At 49.2% G+C, this 12,023-nt stretch overlaps 1 protein-coding gene across 4 annotated transcripts in view; it reads right to left on the bottom strand.

Moving 5' to 3' along the window:
- Window positions 1–10,992, bottom strand: part of LOC147901425 (Tubulin binding cofactor C domain-containing protein) — a 90,910-nt gene extending 79,918 nt beyond the window's left edge. For all 4 annotated transcript variants that reach the window (XR_015541109.1, XR_015541110.1, XR_015541111.1 and 1 more), the window contains exons 1-2: window positions 10,175–10,992; window positions 9,811–9,945 (exon numbers count right to left, since the gene is read on the bottom strand). Coding sequence is in view for 1 of the 4 variants with exons in the window: in XM_087375408.1 (XP_087231534.1) it covers window positions 9,811–9,945; window positions 10,175–10,729 (690 nt within the window). In the remaining 3 variants the exon portion in view is untranslated. The remainder of the gene's footprint in view (window positions 1–9,810; window positions 9,946–10,174) is intronic.
- Between the last annotated feature and the right edge of the window lie 1,031 nt (window positions 10,993–12,023).

Raw genomic sequence — 12,023 nt, 5'->3', positions numbered from 1 at the left:
CTAAAAGTGAGAGTGGAAGCACTGTCTCTCTAGTCTAGCAAATGAAGCATATCCTCTACTTACGCGTGCATGCATCGCGGGTCTCATAGTGAAGATGGGTCCAGAAAAGACAACCCCAAGATAGGTGTATGATGAAACTACCTCAACAGGGAACCCATCAAATACAAAATGCTCATCGCGTATGACGGCTCGAGATGTGTTGAAGATAATAACCTTGGTTTTACCCAAGTTGACCTTCAAATCATGAGACTCACAAAAGGACTATAGTGCGTCAAGGTGTCTCTGGAGCCCCTCTACCGAGAAAGACAAGAGAGCCACGTCATCTGCGTAAAGCATATCTGGATCAACGTGCCCGCGAGAGAGCAACCTGCCCCACCCTATGCCTGCATCACTATCTCGAGCTCGTCAATGTAGAGGCGAAACAAGGTAGATGATAATGGACACCCTTGTTTGCGATGGTGTCATGATCTCGTCTGTCCATCCAGATCTTGTCCGGACTCTTCCTAAAACTCGCTGATAAAGTGCCACGACAGCCCAAAAAATCTCCTGATCATAACCCAAATCCTATAGGCGACATATGATTCGGGCTCTCGGAACAGTGTCAAATGTCTTGCGGAAATCCACAAAGCAACAATAAACCCTATGCTTCCGTGCCCAAACCCTCTACTTCCGCGCCCTCGCCTCCTCAATGATACATCTGAGCACGAGAATATGGTCCACGGTCCCATGATCCCGTCTGAAACTAGCTTGTCCCGCTGCTCTGAGTCCTCGATACTCTGCAAACCTGCTAACCTCATAATCAAGTACTGATGTATAAATCTTCGACATGACATGTCCAATCATAATGGTCCTGTAGTTCTCCGAGTTCATGGGATCCCCTGCCTTGTGGATGGGTGAGATAGTGTTGATGGTCCAACTGCGTGGAAACCCCAAGCAGACAGCTTTATTAAATACCTTGGCTAAGATCGGGGCTCTGCCTCTCAGTCAGCCCACACTCCCATACCCTGCCGGGATCGCCTCCTCCAAACCACTATCATCTCCATACCGCATTCATCTCACCCAGTCATCACCCAGCCTCCAGTCTCATCCTCACACTTCCAGGACACAATCCTTTCAGTTTTCGTTGGAGCAAGGATGAGCTAATCCATCAAAGGCTTGGGAGTACTTGTTGATGGAGGTCCAGAGCATCCGCGAGCGCGAGAGGGAGTTGTCACGCTTCACACACGAGCAGACACGCTTCACCCAGGAGCAACAAGCACGTCTCATATACGAGCAGTCTCAAGCTATCCGAGACCAGGCTGACCTTATTAAGGGGCTCAGACAAGAGATCTCACAGCTCCGACGGGAGGTCACTACTATACGTACAATCCCACGGAGAACCCCAGTTGTGGAGGCACGAATTGCGAGCATGCAATCTGCCATCGAGGAGACGTCCAGATGGGTCAACGTAGCCAAACGGAAACCTGCAAGGGTAACCGTTTCTACTACCCTCCTGCTGCAGCAGTCGAGAGCCAGCAAGGCTCTCAACATCAGAGTACATGGGATCCGATGCACTGAGGCTTCACCGTTGGCAGATGCCACGGCCTTGGTGGCCACTACTCTAGGGGCGACTGCCTGAGCACAAGATTGAGAGAGCATGGTGGGTTGGGAGGGACCCCAACCGAGAGCAGCCCCTTATCATACGGTTCCATGACGCCCAGGCACAACTTTCGGCTTTACGTCGTAGGTTAGCCTTACGAGACCAGCCAACGATCTCCATGGATGAGGACCTCACTCCACTACAAGTTAAGGAGAGGCGTTTTCTGTTGCAACAACGGGACCAAGCCCGCAAGGAGAGAAAGTGGACAGTAGTACGAGATGGACGACTCCTTACACGCCCCCGTCGGGCACCCACCTCTCCTCCCACATAGGGAGGCGGGATCTATGAGACCCAGACATCCAAGACCCTATCCTGTACCATCTGGAACTGTAATGGTACCTTATGGTCAGAACCAAGGAACTTCTCGGAATCCTATACAGGTCACCACATAGTCTTTTACACAGAGACACATCAGAGCCCAAAGCGCCCACTACCAGTAGTCAGCAGGTATACATGGGAGTCTGCCTTTAGAGATGAGACGAGGGATACATGAGGGGTTCGAGGGTCACAAGGAGTTGCAGTCCTTTATAGATCCACACTTTAGAGGGCTATCTCAGTGGAGCAGAGTGATCCACACTCCAGGTTTCTCTAGATCCGGATTCAACACATGGATAGTCGGGATCTGTTTATTTATCTGTTTATTGCAGTTTGCTACTTTCCCCCCAAGACCTCCCGCTTTGCCAATGATATTCGAGGGAAGGATGAGACATCACCATTTGCTGCTCTTTATCAGTTCATTGTTGACTTCTCTAGCCACGGGGAAGTCCTCCTAGTTGGGGACTTCAACGTGAGGACAGATGCTCGTCAAGCATCACTCCTCGACTTCAAAGATGATTCTACTCTATTGCCAGTCATTGACCTTGAGGAGGCAGGTATGCTACGAGTTTCAGCTGACAGACGAGGACCGCTCACATCTTATGGACAGGCCCTATTAGACCTCGGCAGGATGCATGATCTCATTATCTATAATGGTCTTGATAGATGGCCTGCTTCAGGTGGATTTACTTGCTTTCCACATGGACTGAAGGGGGGAAAACGGAGCGTCCATACTGTACTAGAAAGGAGAGAGTCTATCCATGTGAAGCCCTAGTCACTCAAACCATATCTCTGTGCGTGCATACCAGCGCCTCTGGTCCCCTCCTGCTGAGAGAGCCATAGAAGAGGACAATGCTAACCATGGTATGAAAAGCATGTGAGACCACATGAGGCGGGCCAACTCTCAAGACCATTATAAATAATGAGATCATGCATCCTGTCGAGGTCCAATAGGGCCTATACCTGGATCCAGGAACATTCCCAAACTCATCCTCTAAAAACACAACATAGTGCGTTTCAATCTCACGATAGTCACTCATAAGATTCAAAACCATAAACTCCATCACGCATTGTAGGGCCTAGCCCATAAGATGTCAGTCAAAACACGTAGTATACCTGCATCCTCAATGTCAATATCTGGCAGTAGAATGGAATCATCCCTGAAGTCGAGGAGTGGTACCTGGCGGGCCCTTGTCCTCACGTTAAAGTCCCAAACTAGGAGGACTTCTCTATGGCTCAAGAAGTCAACAATGGACTAATAAAGGGCTGCAAATGGGGATGTCTCAGCCTCATCTCGAATATCTCTAGCAAAGTGGGATGTCTCGGGAGGGAAGTAGCATATTGCGACAAATGGTCTCGACTGTCCCCATGTCGGATCCGGATCCAAAGAAACTTGGAGTGTGTATCCCTCTACTTTACAGAAATGGTCCCCAGAAGGGTGGATCTATAAAGAACTGCTACTCATGATCCTCGTACCCCCGTGTCTCTAGTCTCATCTCTGTAAGCAAACTCCCAAGTGTACCCACTGACAACCGGTGGTGGACGCTCTCGACTCTGACGTGTCTCTACGTAAAAGACTATGTCTCGACATGTGTAGGATTCCGAGAAGTTTCTTGGTTCTGACCATAAGATACCATTACAGTTCCAAATGGTGCAACATAGGGTCTCGTAGATCTAAGTCACATAGACCCCGCCTCCTTATGTGGAAGGGCAAGTGGATGCCCGAGGGGGACCTGTTAGGAGTCGTCCATCTCGTATTCCCCTCCTCGCGACCCTGATTCGCTGCAGTGGAGTGGGCCTCAACCTATAGTGGAGTGACGTCCTCGTCCATGGAGATCAATGGCTAGTCTCATAGGGCTAACCTGTGCCGAAAGTCGTGCATGAGCCTCATGGAACCGTATGATCAGGGGCTGCTCTCGGTTGGGGTCTCTCCCCACCCATCATGCTCTCCCAATCCTGTGCTCTGTCACCCCCAGAGTAGTGGCCATGAAGGCCGTCGCATCTATCATCGATATTGCCTCATTGCACGGGATCCCACGTACTCTAATGTTGAGAGCCTTACTGGCTATCTGCTGCTGCTCCATGTGGGTAGCCGAAATTGTTACCCTTGCAGGGTCCCGTTTAACTAAATCAACCCATCTGTACGTTTCCTCAATTGCAACTTGCATGCCCGCAATCTGTGCCTCGACTACTGCAGTGCTCCTTGGGACTGTGCATATAGCGGCTGTGAGATGTCTTGTCTGAGTCCTTGAATAAGATCAGCCAAGTCTCCAACAGCACGAGCCTGCTCCTGTATGAGACGTGCCTACTCCTGGGTGAAGCGGACCTGCTCCTGTGCGAAGCGTGTCAGCTCCATCTCGCGCTCTCGGATATTGTATACCTCCATCAGCAAGTTCTCACAAGCCTCTGATGGGTCAGCTCGCATGTGTCCTAGCTGAAATTGGAAGGACTGTGGCATGAAAGTGTGAGAGTGAGGCTGGAAATTGGGTAGTGATAGGGTGGGTTGGGTACAATATGGAGATGATAGTGGCCTGGATGAGGCGATCCTAACAATGTGAGAATGTAGGTTGACTGAGAGACATAGGGGAGAGAAAGGTCGAGGCGTAATGCAGAGTAGTGTATGACCCCTCCAAAGTAGTTGTCATAATCGGTGAGAAAACTGTAGCGGGAGAGGAAGGGAGGGATGGAAGAGATGAGATCAGTGACAACCCCTCTATCCCAGGGGAGAGCGAAGCAACTGATGTCATGGGTATGGGTATGTCGCTGGCAATAGCTGCAGCTGGGGGTGTAGAGGCTGTAGCTGGAACTGAAGCTGAAACTGAGGCTAAAGCTGAAGCTGAGGATGAGGATGTAGCAGGGGCTGAGGATGTAGCAAGGGCTAAGGCTGAAACTGAAACTGAAGCGGGGACTGAGGCTGAAGCTAAGGCCGAGGTGGAACCCTCCTTTGCTTTGTTGTCAACTCTGAGTCCACTTTGGTTATAGCGCGTGTTCACATCCTCAAGTTTCAGTTGTGTTTGTTGCTTGCTTTCTTTTTTTGTCATCTTTCTTGGCTTTATCCGTATCTTTTTCACCTTTCCCCATTTCTTTGGACTGATTTCTGTAACCTTGGTGCAGGTCTTAGTGCAGAAGCGGGAGCGGGAGCGGGAGCGGGAGCGGGAGCATGAGCACCCCCCCATGGCGGGAGGCATGCCCAAGCCTGGGGCCGGAAATCAATGAGGCAAGAGGCTAGGGGAAAGGCTAGGAGGGGATGGGGGGGTTTGAGGCAAGAGGCTAGGGGAGAGGCAAGGAGGGGGGGTAGGTTAGAGGCTAGAGGTTGGCGGGGGGGCTGCATGGAGCGGGGGGGTGGTCAGCCAACGGGCAGGAGCAGCAGGTGGGGGATAGGGCAATAGAGTGGAGGGCTGCGAGGACGGAGCGGCAGCCAGGCGGAGGGGCTGCAGGGCAGAGCTGCAGCCGGTGAAGGAGGAGCTGCAACGGGCGGGGGAGCTGCAAAGGGCAATGGAGCGGCGAGGGGAGCTGCGCGGGGCAGCAGAACAGGGAGCAGGAGGCGGAGCAGCAGAGCAAGGAGCTGCAGGCAGGTGCGGGCGGAGTAGCAGGAGCGGGGAGCATGAGACGGGCAGAGGAGCAAGAGCGGAGGAGCAGCAGCAGAGAAGCTGCAGAGCAGAGAGCTGCAGGCGTGGAGCAGGAGCAGAGGAACAGAAGCGGGCTTATGGGACAAAACACACACCAAAAAGGTAAACACCAAACATCAGTTGTAGACTGAGAGTCTCTAGGGAGTGTGTGTAGCACTCACAAAGTTATTATAGGTTAACTACAGTCTACTATAAAAGATGATCGGCTTGCATTACATCAGTGTAAGACTGAGAGTCTTTAGGTTTGGATTTGAAATCGCTGATTACTGCTTTTCCATCTCTGTAAACAGCCCATTTTCCTTCCTTTCGAGCATCCTTCACTTTAGTCAATTCAGTGGCCTTCAGTTTGAGCCGAGTTGGTGTGAGCTCCTCCACTATCCATATTTTAGTACCTCTCAACTTATTTGTTTGCTTGAGAATCTTGCTTCTTTTCATCTTGTTCTGGAAGCATCCTTTGGCTTGTGTCCCCTCCGGTAAGACAGTTATTACATCTTCAGCTGCCCACTCTATTTGTGGGATTCTCTCCATGATATTCCTTTTGACTTCCTTCAAACCAGCCTTCTGGTAGCCCCCCTATGCATATGAATCGTGCATTAGCCACCCTCTTCTCCTGTTCTTGTACTTCTTCATATACATCCGATATGTTGGCTTTAGTGTCCAATGTTGCTGTAATTTCCTGTTTCACTGATTGGAGCTGAGTTATAACCTAGTCCTGGACTCTAGTCACCATCTGTGGTGTGGGTGCTGCTGTATTGTGTATCTGCAATACTTCGTGAATGATTTCTTGTTTTCCTTGTCCTTCCCAAGCATTTGTTTTCCTCTCTAAAGCTGCAAGTCTGAGCTTGAGCTCACGAATTTCCTGGTGTAAGTAATAAATATGCTCTTGTGGGTCTATCATGCTCACCATTCTCTTCTGCTCTGTTTTTTCAAACATGTAAGGGGGGGGGGGGGGGGGCGAAGGGAAGGCTGTGATGGAGGAATATGAAGCTTTGGTCGGAATCGGAAGAAAAGTCTTGACCTTGGGGAAAGCCATGGGAGTCTCGGCATCCCCATCCATAGTGGCCTTCTTTTCTTTCTCTTTTTTTTTTGGGCACCCCCTGCTGTGACTAATCCCCAGGGTTGGATTATGGTTCAGTCCAAACCCTGGAGTGAGGTGAAAGGTAAACCTTGCTGCTGCCTCCATCACGACCTGTGCTGACGACTGATAGAAAACCTGATACATTGAGCAAAAGGGTGGAGCTACTAAATGAGCATCCTAACCCATGCTAGAGAAAACTGTGCAGGCATAGTCAATGATGTCATCATACATGTCACCATAGTCAGACATCCCTAGCATCATCATCCTCATAGTAGATGCAGTCTGATCCAATACAATACAATACAATGCAGCATACACAAGGTAAGAAAACGTCAAGGTACACCCGATGACGGACTAGGCACTGTAGGCAAGAAGCCCATAATAGATCGCTGTCTGCTATCTCGATTAGTAGATTGCGCAACGGAAGGCGAAGTGCTCCTCTGATTCCCCTCATGCCACTCACATAATGTGCAGATACAGCTCTCTCTAGGGATCCCATCTGCTCCTCCACTCTCGATACGAAGTCAGCGCAATGACACGGAACTGTCCAATGGCAATCCTCAGTGACTGTGGTAGGTGGATTTGAGATTACCCTGGTGGGATAACGAAACCCTCCTCAAAGATGCGTAGGCATGGTCCCGATAGAAACTGCGCTTCACAAAAAGCTCTGTCTGTGCCAACCAGGTCCTGAATGTGTATAACTCTAAAAGATCCTCCCGGATGATCAAGTTGAACTTGTTGCCCTGAAACGGCACAAACGGAGCGTCAATGTTGTATATTGAGGGTGGCAGCCTATCTATATCGAAACCGAGTCTCTCAAACCATCTGCATGTGTGTGCGTACTAGCATCTCTGGTAACCCTGAGCTGCTAATGCCATAGAAGATGCTAACACCAACCAAGGTAGCCTGCGTCGCTCTGCAATACAGGAGCCATAATCTCACACACGGTATAGATAGGCGATGGTCCAAAATGCCGTATCTAACTACAATGAAGATACTCGAACTCAGCTTGAATGATCTGATGAGGAACAGATGGCTTACTGCAGATCATTCATGATAACAAGAGAACCTGTAATCTCTCCACTCAAGTCCACTCTATGTCCGGATAAGTCTCGCCCTCAGCAAGTGCTGCCATACATGCCCACAGGATGGACCAAGGAGTCGAAAAGGAGAAACTCGGTCCATGGCTCCTGAAAATGTGAATGGAACTTGGAAGCACTGTCTCTGAAATTGGGCAAGGGAGGCGTAAACTCTACTCAGGCGGGCCTCCATAGCCAGTCTCATCGTGAAGATCCAGAGAATAGAACCCCTAGGTACATGTATGATGAGACAATCTCAACTGGTGCCCCGTCAAAAGTAAACTGCTCTCTGTGTATAGCTACTCTGGAGGTGTTGAAGATCATAACCTTGGTTTTTCCCAGGTTGACCTTCAAGTCATGGGACTCACAAAAAGCCAGTAGTGCATCTAGATGTCTCTGGAGCCCCTCAACAGACGAAGATAAGAGCACCACATCATCAGCATACAATAGAATCTAGAGCCAGTAAGTAGCCGGCAAGAGAGCAACCAACTCCTAGGGTCCTCATAAAAGACTCAAGCTAGTCTATATAAAGGCCAAACAAGGTTGGTGAAAGTGGGCAGCCTTGTTTGTCCCCAATGATGCTCATGATCTCATCTGTCCATCCAACCCCCCGTCCGAACTCTGCCTCCAAAAGATGCTTGAGGATCAAACTTCAGCCATTGTGGCACTTCAGCTTGAACTGTAACAGACAAGGAAGCTCACTTTCTCTCTAGCCCGTTAATGCGGAAGCTTGTAACGAACTAAGAGCAGGCATGTAAAGCATTTGTGCTTGCGTATGTGGGTGCATGAGAATGAATGCAGGATTGGGCAGCAACCTCTCCCTCCGCTAGAAAGTATTTATTGTTAATTCATGGTTTAATGCAACGGTCTGCCTATAGGCTGAATACAATTGTTTGCCAAATGGTTCTGTAGATGGAGGATCCCTTCTTGTAGGTGGAGATGGGGAGACCTCTTCTTCCTCTCCCTATATGTTGCTCACGGCCTGCTGGTCCTCCCTGGAGCTGCTGGAGGCTGCACTTGAGCTGCAAAGGCTGATGGATGGAATAAGGGCTAATGGCCCCTTATCATTGTCTCCAATTGGTCTGAAATATCCACTTCAGATTCATCATCCCTGCATCCCCATTTTACTGCATCTTGTATCCAAGGTAGACGTTTGCTCATGTGCATCCATAAGACTCCTTTTAATTCTGCAATTTCACACGTCTGGCTTGCGTCCTTGAATTCCATTGCCCTTGGCAACCTCTTCGCCTCATATTGCATGTTTGCCTTTGCAACTCTTGTCACACATCCAAGCATGCAGTGGTTGTATAACCCCCCATGCTACCACACGGTTATCATAGCTACAAGCCAGGAACCCTCCCCGCAAAGGAATGGCCCAAACAGTAAGTCCAAGCTCAGTTTTGAAGCTCTATAAGCAAATGTCGTTCATTGTTCCCAACCTAGCATTTTTCATATCTCATAAAAGTTCTCTAGGAGAATGGCAGCACATGTCTCTCCACCCTCCTCCTCGTATGAGGATGGTCCTCTATGCAATTGGTGCTTTAAAGTGGTTCAAGTTCTGTGTGGAGGCTTGTGCTAAGGCCCAGTCTAGTGCTGGAACTTAAATCAGTGCTCAAAGCAATGCAGGACCTAAGAGGGTCAGGTCTTACACAATGTTTAAACTAATAGAAAATTCAAGGGGTCCATTAGGCCCTTTCAACACGTGCAACACCAAAACACCACTGGTGTAGAAAAGCAGGGTCCAAATGTCCAAATGACAAACTACATACCACAATGCCTAAAACAAAGCAAGGTGTAGCTTACAAGAAGCTTTGACACATAACAAAGCAGGGAGGTCGGTTCTATCAGGATATAACGTTAGGTATCAAAGCAAGACTGCCACTGCAAGTGCCCTTTATATTTTATTTAGGCCCAGACCAACCAAGCCATGTATAAGGCCTCGTGCGCATCAAAGTCAGTACAAGCTCTTTGATTTCTGTGAAAACAGAAGATCGAATCTAAAATACCCAGGGCAGAAAGTGCCAGCATCATTCTATGTTGTTCAAAAGATCTGAAACTTCATTTTCCAACCTGTGAATCAGGGTCATCATCATCAGATGACTCCGCCAAAAGAGAGAGCAGTGTTGGCAGATGTTTTTGCACATAAGCTAGCTGATGAGCCTCCTCGTCTGCTTGAGAAGGCATGCTCTTCCTACTTGTTCTTACCTGCAAAAAAATGAATTATTCTGTTAATACGGCCCGGTTTCACAAATCAGGACAGAAGTAAGGAGATCAACCCACTGGCAAAACGTCAAATTTGAAGAAGCCTGCAGCTCGAAAGGAAAGTAAAGCTAGAAGATGTGTGAGAGACATCCTTCACTAACAGCAGATTCAAGTTCCTACTGGGGACCAAGAGACTTGCCTGTAACTCTTGAAAGACAGTGAAATAACTTACTTGCAGCGGCGACAATGTAGAAATCAATCCATCGAATGCTGACGTGGATGGCCACACATCGGCGACTGAGGCAGCATCCTTATGTGGACGGAGGGGTGGTTTCTTATAACTCTGAATGTACAAGAATAATATCAGGTCATCAATGCTTGCACCCACTGAATCGACCTCAGTGGCAGCAACACGGCCAAGAGGATCCGTCTCCGGTACGTAGTACGGTAAAACCGAGGCCAGAGTTTCCAGCAAAAGCTGGGCCTGATCGTGCGAAAGGTCCAAGCTTTGCGCAATACCTGCAGAATTGATACGTCCTTTCCCAAATCCTTCGGGGCTGGTTGTCTCAGTCAAGTCGTACGTCTGTAAATTGTCGGCGGATGCAAGAAGCTTGCTTCGCAAAGCTCGCAAGGTGGCCGAGGGATCGGAGAACACAAGGTTGGGCAACGGAAGGAGGCCATACTCGAAAGGCTCCCGGCGAATGTGGAGAAATGGCAGCTGCTGATCAGAGGAACGAGGTGCTACGCTCGTTGCCGTGGTGCTGGAACATCCTACGCCAACATTCATCTTTTTGGATCATGCAAATTCGTCATCCACAGAGATGCGAAAGGCGAGAGTGTGGAGCTTGGGTATGTCGGTGGTGGCGAGGGGGAAGAAGGCTAAGGGGGAGGAAGGGCTGGCAGCATTGCGCAGGGCAAAGCTATGAGAACAAGGCAAGCACGACGCAGCAGACAAGGAAGCTACGGCCGGAGAAGCAGCAGCAAACAACATAAAGAAGAAGAAGAAGAAGAGAAGAGGCTCACAAAACAGCAGCAAAAGGCCTTTAGAAGAAGAAGGGGAAGGGAAGCGAAGGGAAAAGATGGGAAGGGGCCCCTTCTTAACAAATCAAGTCTCATGACCTGATTACTCGTCAAACACCATCTTTGACCTGGGTAGGGAAGGGCTTCGGGGAGGGCATTCTAGGGATGAATTCGGGAAGATTTCCAGGACCGGCCGGGAGTCGAAATCATCGTGAACCCGACCGTCAAGGTTAGCTAGGACGTGGCGGCAGCAGATGGTTAGTGGGAGTTTCTACCGTTTTTGTAGGTAGTTATAGAGTGTGTTAATCGCTCAAATCGCATCCGAGCCAACCCACGACCTTGATGGAGTAGGTAGAGGCCATGAGGAGGCCTTTACCCCATGTGAAAGTGATGAACGGCGAAGCTTCGAGTTACTTTTACATGGGGTAAAGGTCGACCAATGGCTTCTACCATAGTCAAAGTAGATGGGGTTAATATTTACAAAATTACCTTTGATGTGATGGGCTAGTGTGGAAGTTTAGGACACGTGAGCATGCATGGAACTTTTTAACCATGATGTGATTTCCAAACTTGGAAGTTCTTGACACATCAACCCTATCACAGCGCCCACCATTTTATGGATATTAAAGTGACTTGATTGAATGGCTCGAATCATCCCTCCGAGCCCCGGCGACTTTGACGGTCACCATGAATCACTAGTTGATTGCCTTCTAGTGACCAACTCCTTTTCCAACATCATGCAAGTCTACATGGAAAGGGATGTACCAAGTTCGTCACCTTGCCCGATGATCATCACATCGCCATTGTCGCTTGACTTGGCCATCACCCCACAACATAGGTCCCTCACAACTACATCGTAGGTATAATCAGGCAAGCATCTAGTCTCACAATCACACCCATTAAGCCTTGTGGTGATGTGAGATTGAGACCCACAACTTGCTTGAATCTTGCTAAAAATGGTAACCTTAACCAAGGCTTGGACATTGATTACCCACCCAATGGCATAGGAATGTGACAAACATTCTAAGATAGCGCTCGCGACATCACAACCCCAACAAGCT

Source organism: Dipteris shenzhenensis, chromosome 6 (assembly GCF_047967505.1).
Source record: "Dipteris shenzhenensis isolate YYH24624 ecotype China chromosome 6, Dip_SZ_1.0, whole genome shotgun sequence".
Classification (NCBI taxonomy): domain Eukaryota; kingdom Viridiplantae; phylum Streptophyta; class Polypodiopsida; order Gleicheniales; family Dipteridaceae; genus Dipteris; species Dipteris shenzhenensis.
Note: the sequence above shows the minus strand (reverse complement) of the source record. Positions and strands in the feature narration are given on the sequence as shown.